Here is a 12,489-nt window from a genome sequence, read left to right as displayed (position 1 = left end):
CAAAAATTTAATTAAGAGCAGGCAAGATTATAAAATTGCCCTTTTTATGTAACTGATTTTGGAAGTTTGAAAATGTGTTGTGCCTCAAAAACTGTATGTAAGTAGTAGTATTCTAAATTTATTGTATCTCAAATTATTGAAAGATGTCCACATTGTGCTTGTAATGTATATGACTGTGATACCTAAATGGTAAGGCTATTTCATACTATATGTGTGTGCAAAGTATATCTTTTTATAAAATTAATATAAGTATGGATATCATCTTTTTGATTCAGTGATCCAGAATTAGATTCTTGTGTGATTAAATCAGAGGTATACAAGAAGTTATGTAACTAGAAACTATTCACAATATTTTATTCATATTCCAATATTGTTAGGTTGATATTGAAAATTAAAATTCTGAAATATAAAAAAAGTCAGAGTGAATGATTATATTGTGTTACATATAAATGAAAGTAAGGACACATTAATACTCCCTTGAAGTGGAACAAAAGTGAATACATTTTTAAAAACCACTGATTGATCCTTAATAATGTCTGCAATACTTAACTTGCTTTCAAATTTTCACATTTATGGACTTTTGCATTATTTTCATGCTTGCTGTTTTTTAATTTTTGGTAGTGTAACTTTAGCTGAACAAAATGTCGAAAATTTTTTTGGGTTGTTTAGGTAAAGCGTATCCTAGCACCAGTATATGACCAGGTAAATGTGGGCCCCCAGGGAGCTCACCACTCTTTCATAAGTTCTTGCTTGGCTACCATGGGCCCCCCAGCCTTTGCAGCATTTTTCCCTTCTGTGCTGCATGTCTGTCCTCCTCCTGTTCTTTTTCCCCTTCCAGGGGAAACATGTCTGGGATATTTTTATGGAATGTGTTCTTAATTTTTGGTACCTGACATCAGAACAGTCCCCACACTGCTTTTTTTCTTTCTTTCCTCCTTCCTTCATTCTCCATCTACTATCCTTCCTCTGCTTTGGCATTTGAGGTTCCTCCTTGCTTCTCCTCCTTCCCTGTGTGCTCCTGAAGGCCAGCCCATACGTCTGCTGCATAACAGGTGACTGGATAATCCATAATTCCCAGCCCTGCGTTGACAGGTAGGGTTCGCGCGTATCTCCTGGTACAGGCCAGACCCAGGAAGGGGTAATGGTCTGGGCTGTTACCTTCCCAAATTGCCAATTGGTCCCTCTGTCAGGAGCTTGGGAGGTGTGACCTGGGGTGTAAACAGTCACCTAAGGCAGGTGAGCCTTCCTCTGAGGCCCCCCCCCCCAGTTGGAGAGAGCGCACCATCGGAGACGCAGGCAATCTAAGTGGGTTTTCTCCCATTGAGCTAATCACCATCTCAGTTTACATCTACTAAAAGTAAACGGAATGAGGCTAAAGGTTCAAATACTCTCACAGCTGCATCTCAGTTCCCCATGGTATCACAAACTGAAGGAGGTCAGTCCTGTGCTATGGTTAATCCATTTATAATTCAGAAAAGTGTTGCTGAAATTGCCAATCATATGAAATCCTGCTCTCATTTATGTAATGGTAGTTTGCTTTTGGAGACGAATTGTGATTCTCAAGCCCAACAACTGCTTGCAGTTTCACTCCTCGACAGCTATCCCATTTGTGTTGAGGCCGGTTGAATGCTGAATTTACCATGTGGTGTTATTTACACTAAGCTGCTCGAAGGCCTGACTGAGGGTGAAATCCAAACTTACCTCTCTGATTGGGCATCACTGCAGTCCAACAGGTAATGAAAAAGGTTGATGCAATCTTAGTGCCTACACGCACTCTTTTTCTCATATTTGATCAAATAGTGCTTCCATCAAAAATAAAAGCAGGCTATGAAGTCATCACAGTCTGCCCAAACATTTCAAACTCAATGTGTTGTTACCAGTGTAAACATTACAACCACACTTGACTGTCATGTCGAAACAAGACCAAATGTCTCCCCCTCCTCCTCCTCCTCCCCGCTGTATCAATTGCAGTGGCGAAACATGCAACCTCAGCCCGAGGATGTCTGGTGTATCTTGATGAGCTGGCTATCCAGGAGATCCAAGTGAAGGAAAAAGTGCCTTGCCCTGTCACTAGCAAGTTGCTGGCTAGTCACAAGTCCTGCATTTTACCATCTGGCACTTACAGTGCTGTCTTTTTATACTTCGCTTCACAAAGGACACAGCGACGCAGACTTGCGACCTCAGATTCAGCACGATTGTTGTAAAATCACCCAGTGTCATGGTAACAACCCCATCTCCTCTTCCTCCAGGCGTGCAACAAGCCACCACGTCTTCACCTCTGTCAGTGGAATCACTGGCAGGCTGGAAAGAACAGAAGGAATACTCCCATGAAGACTTTTTATGTCCCCCAGTCAACAAACATCTGAATCTTCCTCTGCCAACCGGAAAAGCTCCAAGAAATCAAACAAAGGCAAACAGTGTTTTCCTTTGCTGGCTCAGTGATCCTCTTCAAAGGTGTCACCACATTGTACTCTTACCCGGCCAAACTCTCTTTCACCGGTGTGCACTGCCAACTGTTTTTCTGCCCTGGAATGCGCAGGCCAGCCCAGTGAGAATGCCAGTGCATCTCATGGAACAGGATTCTCCAACCTCTGTTCCCTGTAACAGTGAGTTGAAGGCTGGCACTCGGCAGCTGCTGAGATGAAAACCCTTCATTTTTTTCCCTTCTCCCTTTTTCCCGTTACAAGTCTCCTCCAGTGGAACACTCACGGCGTTAGCTCCCACAAGGAGGAATTACGGCTGCTCTTGGAATTACAGAACCCACTTGTTTTCTGCCTCGAGGAAACAAAATTGCGTTCTCGTGACTGCTTTGACCACTCACATTTCCTTCCAGTCCGCTTTGACTTTCCCCCAAGGATGGCATTCTATCTCATGGGGGAGGCATGCTGCTCATCCGAGATGACGTTTATAGTCAAACCACCCCATCAAACAACTGGCTGCAACCTGTTGCAATGTGCATTTTCCTTCCTTGGTTCACCGTTTCTCTTTGTAGCGTCTACATCCCTCCATCATTCGGTGTCACTAGGGACAACTTCCTCCAGCTTATTGGTCAACTTCCTAACCCCATTCTGTTGCTTGGTGACTCTAATGCACACCATCCCCTTTGGGGCTCTTCCAGAACCAGGCCGAGAGGTACCCTCTTGGCTGACCATCTCAGTGAACTCATCCTCATCTGCCTTAAAACTGGAGCAACCTTGTTCCTTTGACTCCACACACACCTATTCCCATTTGGACCTCTCGTTCTGCACTACCCAGCTTGCCTGTTGTCTTGAGTGGTCCGTTCTCTCTGACATGTACTCAGTTGACCATTTTCCTTCCGTTTGCTATCTGTTCGCTGACTCTTACCCCACCTATGAGTAAACACAACTGGCAGCTTTCTGAGGCTGTTTGGAGGCTTTACTCCTCCCTACGGTCTTTCGCCGAACAACATTTCCCCAGTTATGATGACCAGGTGGAATACCTTATAAACGTGATCCTTACCACTGCAGAATGTTCTATTTCTCATACTTCATCTCTACAGTGCCATGTTCCAGTCACTTGGTAGACTGATGTGTGCCACAATGCAGTTTGAGTGCAGAGATGTGCTCTCTGCATTTTTGATGGTCATCCTATGATGGCAAGCTGTATTTGTTATAAACAGTTGCAGGCACTGTGTTGTCGCATTCTTCAGGACACCAAAAAACCCTAGCTGGACTTCCTTTACTAGTTCTTTTAACAGTTCCATTCCCTTTTCTGTGGGGTGGGCCAACGTCCAGTGGCTCACTGGGACCAAGGTCCATTTCCCAGTTTCCAACCGCACCATAGCAGATGATGTCATTGTGTACCCTACAGCCATCTCCAACACCTTAGGTCGCTATTTTGCGGAGATTTCGAGCTGCTCCCTCTATCACCCTGCCTTCCTCCATTAGAAATTAGTGGAGGAGGCTCGGTTAATACCCTTCTCCTCTCAGGATTGTGAATGCTACAATACCACCTTTACTATGAGGGAGCTAGTTCATGCTCTCACTTCACCATGTACTTCTGCCCCAAGGTTGGATGATGTTCATATTCAGATGTTGCTGCACCTTTGTCTAATGGGCAAACACTTTCTCCTTCATATGTATAAATGCATCTCAGCAGAGGACATGTTTCCCAGACGCTAGCATGACGGCGCTGTCATGCCCATACCTATGACTGGTAAGGACAGGCACCTTCCTTCTAGCTACCAGCCCGTGTTCTCTCATTAGCTGTGTTTGCAATGTGATGGAATGTGTGACTCAAGCCCAGGTGGTGTGGTGGCTCGAGTCTTGCAGTTTACTAACCATTGCACAAAGTGGATTCCGAGTGCACTGTTCTGTGGTTTACCATCTCGTCACTTTGTCGACCAATGTCACAAACAGTTTTCTGCAGAAATACCAGACTGTGGCTCTGTTTTTTGGAGAAAGCCTACGACACCTGCTGGAGGACTGGTGTCCTCTGTACTCTCTACATGTGGGGCTTCTGAGGCTGCCTGCCTTGTTTCCTTCAGGAATTTTTAAAATACATAATTTTCAAAGTCCCTGCGGGTTCTGCCTAATTGGACATGTGTACAGGAAAATGAGATGCTTCATGGCTCCGTCCTGAGTGTTGTCCTCTGTGCTCTATCCATTAACCCTGTTACGGCCTGTCTCCCACCGGGCATATCTGGCTCCCTAGTCATCGACAATTTTGTGATCTGTTGCAGTTCACCATGGACTTGTCTCCTTGAGCAGTGTCTTCAGCAATGTCTTGATCGTCTTTACTCGTGGAGCGTTGACGGTGGCTTTAGCTTTTCCACTGACAAAACCGTTCATATGAATTTCTGGCGGCGCACTATGTTTCTTCCACTGTCTTTACATTTTGGGCCTGTTGTTCTTCTGTTCGCTGAAACTACGAAATTCCTTGGGCTCGTGCTTTACAGGAAACGTTCTTGGTCCTCCCACATGTCTTACCTGGCTGCCCGCTGTACCTGGTCCCCCTGCTTCCTGCGTGTCCTAAGTGGTACTTCCTGGGGAGCGGATTGGACCATCCTCCTCCATTTGTGCCGATCCCTGGTCCATTCAAAACTAGACTATGGGTATTTCATTTATGTATCTCCATGTCCATCCATCTTATGCCGTCTAAATACAATCCGCCATTGTCGAATCCATTTGGGCACTGGCGCCATTTCCACTAGCCTGGTTGAGAGTCTCTATGCAAAAGCAGCCAAACTACTGCTGTCATACCGGCATGATGCTCTACTCAGCAGATACGCATGCCATTTGTCTCCCATGCCCAGCCACCCATCCTATGCCTCCTTCTTCGATGACTCCTTTAACTGCCAGTATCGGGTGCATCCCTCTTCTCTGTTACCTCCTGGAGTTCTCTTTCAGCTATTGCTCCACCAGTGTAACTTCACACTCCATGCCACTTTCCTGATGGGTGTGAACCCTTCACCACCTTGGCTTCTTGCAGTGGCCTAAGGAAACTACCCCAGATTCGATCTATTGCTGTAAGTTTCTTGAACTTTGCACAGAACCTAGCGATAGTACCTTTGTGTACACTTGGACTTACTATGGCGTCAAGTGTGCCTTTGCCATTGGCACCAACATTTTTCTGCATCAGCTTCCTGAACACAGCTCAGTATTTACAGCAGAGCTCTTTGTCCTGTATCAGGGCATGCAGTATATTTGGCGACACAGGCTTTTCAATTGTGTCATTCTCTGACACCCTCACTGCCCCTCAGGCCTCTGTGTGCTGTACACTGTCCATCCCTTAGAGCAACGGGTCCAAGAAAGCTTCCACTTGCTCACTCTTGAAGGAGCCATTGTGATATTTATGTGGGTTCCTGGTCACATTAGTCGGACGGCAAATGAGGCTGCTGCCATGTCTGCAGCCCTCCTATCTCAACCTGCAAGTTCTCCCATGCCTTCTGATGATCTCCGTATTGCTATCTGTCACCAGGTGGTGTCACTTTTGCGTCACCACTGGTCTTCTCTTTATGGGAAAAGCTCTGGGGAATTAAATCTCCCCCAGTGGCTTGGCCATCTTCTCTCAGTCCTCTCGCCACAAGAAGATAATTTTAGCTAAGTTGCATATTGTACACTGTCATTTTAGTCATTAAAATTTAAGTGATCTCCCTCTACTTTGTGCTCATTGTCATCGACCTTTGACACTTCACCATTTTCTGACTAAATGCCCTTTTTTTAGCCATTTACATTCTAATGTATGTGTGCCATCTGAATTATTGACTGTCATCCATGTTTTACTTTTTATACATCTTAGCAATATGGCGAAGGACATGTAATTGTTAATTCTGCACCTCTGTTGTCTCTGCAGCGTATTTTATGGACCTTTCTCCAAGAGGAATTCCTTGTTCTTAGCTATATTTCCTCCCATCGATTGAGCTTAATGTGTAATTTTTTTAACTCCTGTTCTGACGTGGGCGTGTATGACCTTAGTTGTTTCTGTGACCTAAAACAAACCAAAACAAAAACAGATAAATGTGGGAAATTTCCCAAAACCCAGCCTCAGGTAGGCTGGCAAAACTGGTGTTTAAAAGCTTAGGACTGAACCAAGGCATCTCTTCAGTCTGTCACATTATTGTGCAACCATATCAACTGGACTCGCATCAGTCAGACTGCAGATTTTATAGCTCTGTGACTACATATGCTACTGTGTGACACACAGTAGAATTTGAGAAATTCCAAAATTCTGGATGGACATCTCTTCTCTTCTAGTACAGAAAATAGTAATTTCGGATACGTTTACAATATAGCATGGCTTTGTTCTTCAGAGTCCACTATAGCAGTGTGCCACATGAAGCTGAACGTATAATTAGCAAGCCACCATAATTCTTCTTTGTTCACAGGTAAACAGTGAACTACCGTCTGTTGTGCAGGAGAGGGAATGCGAACTCTTACAGATATTGGGGACAGTTGGTGGGCACCTATATTGTTACTATGTTTATGTTATGCTGGGAATCAGAGTTGGAATCTGCATGCCATGGATGTTGGGCTGGTCCTTTAGTGGAGTTTGATAAGGATTGTACCAGGAAACTACAGATGAAAGATTGAGGACACGGTTTGGTGTGTTTCTGTTAAGATTTGCATCCATTGTGAATGCAGAACAGAACTGAACCTGCTGCTGCGTCAGTGAATTGACACAGTTTCCTGTGAACAGTATGACAATCAAAAGTTAAATATGGTGGTAATTTCCCATCCTGTGTGGCAGTGTTAAATCTCCAGTTTTGTAAAGATTTGCATTCAGTGTGAATGTAGAACAGCACTGAGCCTGCTGCTGCATCAATGAATTGGCATAATTTCCCATTAACAGCATGAGAACCAAATTATATATACATTAGTGGTTTCTCATCTTGCTTGGCAGTGTTAAGTCTGCAGTTTAGTAAGTCACAGAGAATCATTGCTAGAAATTAGTGAGAATTCCATAATGAATAAAAAGCCTGTACCCAGATTCCAGGAGGGACAGTTGCCTCCCCTGGATCCCTCTCTCCTCCTTGCAGGTGCCTATGGCCTTTCTCATTTACTTTATCAATGCCATTCAACCTCATCACCTGCAAAAGTGGTTGTACCTAGATATTCAGCAGCAACTTGAACCAACGAGAGTTACAAGGGACGAAATCTGGACTGCATAATAGATACACCGGACTTTCCAACAGTTTGTGGATGGGAAGTAAATAAGTTCCTTTTCGTAATAGTCAACACCAGTGTACATACTCTGCAAACCACTGTGAAGGAATGGCAGAGGATACATAATGTGGTACCACATGTTAAGATTTCTTCTCATTCCAATCATGCATGGAGTGTGGGGATGAATGACTGCTTTTAAGCTTCTGCGTGTGGGTTAATTAGCCTAATCTTGTCTTCGTGGTCCTTATGGGAGTGATACATAGGGGGCTGAAAAATATTTCTGGATTCTTTATTTAATACTAGCTCTTGAAACTTTTGTAAGTGGGTGTTCACTAGATAATTTTCAAGGGTCTGCCAATGCAGGGTTTTCAACATTTCCATGGTGCTGTTCAGTGAATCAAATGAACTCCTGACAATTCATGTTGCCCTTCATAGCATGATTCATTGTCATTATGTTCCTGTTTTGTATTGTGTGCCATTTAATTGACTATTACAAGTGTGTAGTGAGATCAATATTATCCATCACAAATCAGTATTAAAAATTGTCTCCATGTCATGAGACAGCTCAAAATTTGAAGGGGGAATCCACCAATTTTGAACTCACTCATTTAGTGCGACAATGGTACAAATGGTGTCCGGTGACTTTGGAAGTATGTGCAGTTCAGTAGTAAATCATTGATGCCCACTCAATGAATAATGTTTCTTCCATTTGTATTGGACTTAAAATTTTGCCTTCTGAAAACCTTCACTTTGAGGGGTGTTCAGTAAGTAATGCAACACATTTTTCTTTCTCAGACAATTTTGGTTGAAAATATGTGCAATTTGGTTGTGGGACATCATGGAAGATTCCTACTTTGACCCCTATAGTTTCATGAAGTTCTGGTATATGTGGCTGCACTATATGTAACCTTGAAAATGGCATCTGTAACAGAGGTGTGTTCCGAGCAGAGAGCTGTCACTGAATTTCTTTTGGAAAAAAAACCCAGAGAATTTCAGATATTCATATGTGCTTGCAGAATGTCTATGGAGACCTGGCAGTGAACAAAACCATGGAGTATTGTTGGGCAAGAAGTTTGTCATTATCGCAACAAGGTCGCACAAACCTGTTCGATGTCCCATGTGCTGGTTGGCCCCACACAGCTGTGGCTCATGCAGTGTCAGAAACTGAAGAATGATTTCAGTGTGTTTGTTACCACAAAAATGAAAAGAAATTTCTCCTCCTTCATGACAACACAAGTCCTCATACAAGTCTCCACACCTGAGAGGAGCTCACGAAACTTCATTGGGCTGTTCTTCTTCATCCACCCTACAACCTGTATATTGCACCCTCCTTGTATGGCCCCATGAAGGCTGCACTCCACAGGAAGTAGTATGGGGAGGTGATTGATGCAACAAACATCGACCAGTAGAGTGGTACCATGCAGGGCATACAGGCCCTCCCAATAAGGTGGCATAAGGCCATTTCATTGAATGGAGGTTATGTTGAAAATTGGAGTTTTGTAGCTGAAGGAGTGTGGAATAGTATGATGTGATTGAACAACCCTCATACAATTTTACATTTTAAAAATACCATTGTTGAAAACAGAAAACCAGTTTGATTTTTAATTTTCATATTTGGATTATCAACGGCGATGTATTCACTCATCATGCTAGTGTTACTTTGATACCAAGAAAGTTTAATTTATTTTTGTTTCATTTCACAGTGTATTTGGAGCTCTAATGTTCAGTTTTGGCTCTGTTCTGATGTGGGCAGTAATGAGGAGCATTTTGCCAGAGAACAGTATCATTGCTACAACCTGTGGCATATCGTCAGCACTTGGATTAGTAAAAGCCGGAACGAATTATTTGGAGTTTGTTGACTCACAGGTGAAAAACTGAGTTTTTCTTATGAAAGTACCCTTTGTATGTTATGAATTTTCGGAGTACAATTAGATAATTTAGCTTCAATGTAAAGGAGTCACTGATTTCATTATGTGTTAGCATATAATATTTACTGTTATGTAAATTTAAAAGTGCCAAGCATTTTTCCCAGATACAAATTCTTAACTGTAGTCACTTTGATCAATGACTGCACCCTTATTACAGATGTATTTCTTATTAAAGAGGCATGCTGATTACACCTCTGAAAGCAACAGGATATTTTTCTGTGTATACTTCCTTCGTGTATTTTGTTGTGCTTTCCAATTTTTAAATATTGAGGAATGTTGTTTCTGGCAGTCACCCTCATACTTTTGTTTGTTGAAACTGGGTTGTAACAACCTTTTTTTTAAAAAAAATTACATCCTTGAATATGTTATATACCCAAGAAGGATATCTCCATTTTGAAAATGTATTTTGTAAGTGTACAACCACTATTAGCCTGAAATAAATGAAATAAAATGTTTTGATGTGTATTTGGAGTAGCTTCTCTTTGGGGAAAAAAAGGTACTACAATGAACTACTTTACTGAAAAATCGAAGATATCTCACAAAGAATCTGCCTTTCACAGTAGCTTGAGACATACTCTGTCATATGAATCTAGGAAATAACATGTACTCTACATAAACAAAAATTAGTTGCCACATGTATGAAATCTGCCTCGTGATGACTGGGTGTTGTGTGATGTCCTGAGGTTAGTTAGATTTAAGTAGTTCTAAGTTCTAGGGGACTGATGACCATAGATGTTAAGTCCCATACTGCTCAGAGCCATTTGAACCATTTAAACCACATGTATGAAAGATCATCACCTGAGAATGGCTTGACCAATTATGGCAAGGTTTGTATGAAAGAAAATTTTTGGGAAATCCAACAGAAAAGTTGGAAATAAATGTAAATTACTGCATGTATGAAATATTATCAATTAAGAACAACACATTGTCTTTATTGTGTTTGTAATTGTCAGGATGAGATAAGTATGAAAGAAAATTTTTGGAAAATCCACTGGAAAAGTCAGAAATTAAAATCAGTTGTGAAAGATCATCACTTGAGAATGGCCCGAGTGATTTTTGTTCGTCATTGTGGGTGGTAATGCTATTTTTGGTATGAAAAAGAAAAAAAATCCATTCAGTTTGATATATACAGGGTGGAGAAAAATTGTGTGATGAAATTTTAACCCTGGATAGCTGATGTCAGTAGGAACCAAAATTACTAATGTTGTGTAGGTCGACAACACACCATTTTTGAACTACGGAAACTTGGCGCCTCGCGCTCCGATTGGCTGTGGGATTGTCCTGTTGCCGTTCAGCGCCATGGTTGTCAGTTCACATATACAAATGTGCCTATCACCGAGCCTTGGATACTTCATGATCTCCGGCAGGCAGACCTTTCGTGGTCATACATTGTCCAGAGCATCTGGCAGCAGGGCAATCCCATGGCCAAGTGGAGCGCGTGGCACCAAGTTTCCGTAGTTTAAAAATGGTGTGTTGTTGACTTAAACAACATTAATAATTTTGGTTTCTACTGGCATCAGCTATCAAGGATAAAACTTTTGTGGCACAATTTTTCTCTACCCTGTATATACAGGGTGTATCAAAAAGAATCATCTGATTTGGCACGTCTGTATTTCTGAAACTAATAAACATATACAATGATTTTTGTGTTTTGATGAATGGGAAACTCAAAAAGTTTTTTTTTTCATACCTTTTCTTACGTGTTCAATATGCCCCACTTGAAATGCAAGGCATATGTCAATGTGCTATTCAAATTGTTCCCACACTGCAGCGAGCATGTCATGAGTTACAGCTTCCATAGCTGTAGTTATGCCAAGTCCCAGTTCATTCATTGTTGTTGGTAATGGAGACACATAAACAGAGTCATTTATAAACCCCCACAAGAATTAATCACATACAATCACGTCCGGTAACCTTGGAGGCCAGTAATGTAAGGCTGAATCATTTGGTCCAGTGCGACAGATCCATCATTCAGTAATCCTTTGATTTAAAAATTCCCACACTTCCAGATTCCAGTGTGGCGATGCCTCATCCTGTTGGTAAATGAAGTCATTTGAATCAGTCTTCAACTGTGGGAAAAGGAAGTTCTCAAACATATCGAGATATGTGCTTGCTGTAACAGTGTTTTCGGCAAAGAAAAATAACCATGCACCTTTTGCTGTGAAACTGCACAAAACACATTAAATTTTGGAGAGCCCCTCTCATGTTGTACAACTTCATGTGGTTGTTCCGTACTCCATATTATCACATTATGACGGTTCATCTGTCCATTTAAATGGAATGTCACTAAACACTAAGCTTGGAGGAAAAGTCGGTATATCCATCTTTGCAGAGATCATTGCGGAACTTGGCTGCTCGATACAGGATGTCAAATCAAACACCTTTCAGCCGTCTAGTTTCCAGGCTTTTTTTATTTAGCTACCAGTTTTGGCGATTTACTATGCCATCTTCAGGTTCCTGACCAATGTGTAGAAAGATTCCGTCTCAGTTCTAGTCAAAACAGGAGCCAGCATTCGAATACTGGTATTAGTAGATTTCTGTTCGCTTTAGTGATCACTTCAATCATCAACTGTCACCTTCAATATAGCCAAGAATGAAATTACAGAACTCCACATGTTGTTTGTCACCTTCACAAAGAGCTCGCAGTAGCTGAATTTGGTATGGTTTCATGTGTAAACATTGACGCAATGTATGCCAGATGGACATCGGGGGCGTGTTGAGCTGCATGCCGAAGGGATCCTTGTGAAACTGTGGTGGATGTGTTTGACGTTTGTGTCAGACGATTTGCCATTACACAAATAACCTGTTTCTGGGAATTGCTCATGCCATCGTCTAATGCTCTGTGCTGTAGGAGGATCCAAATCATACATAGTACGGAAGTCATGCTGAACAGTTATTACTGACCCGCACTGTGCAAAAGTATAACACAAAATGCT

The 12,489-nt window shown here is 42.2% G+C and overlaps 1 protein-coding gene across 1 annotated transcript in view; it reads left to right on the top strand.

Annotated features, from left to right (window-relative positions):
• LOC124614214 overlaps nucleotides 1–10,018 on the top strand; it is a 36,476-nt gene extending 26,458 nt beyond the window's left edge. Inside the window, exon 3 of the mRNA XM_047142925.1 lies at nucleotides 9,329–10,018. Coding sequence (XP_046998881.1) covers nucleotides 9,329–9,503 — 175 coding nt within the window. The 3' untranslated portion in view covers nucleotides 9,504–10,018. The remainder of the gene's footprint in view (nucleotides 1–9,328) is intronic.
• The last annotated feature ends 2,471 nt before the right edge of the window (nucleotides 10,019–12,489 follow it).

This window comes from Schistocerca americana, chromosome 1, assembly GCF_021461395.2.
Source record: "Schistocerca americana isolate TAMUIC-IGC-003095 chromosome 1, iqSchAmer2.1, whole genome shotgun sequence".
Taxonomy (NCBI): domain Eukaryota; kingdom Metazoa; phylum Arthropoda; class Insecta; order Orthoptera; family Acrididae; genus Schistocerca; species Schistocerca americana.
This window is presented reverse-complemented; position numbering and strand designations above follow the sequence as displayed.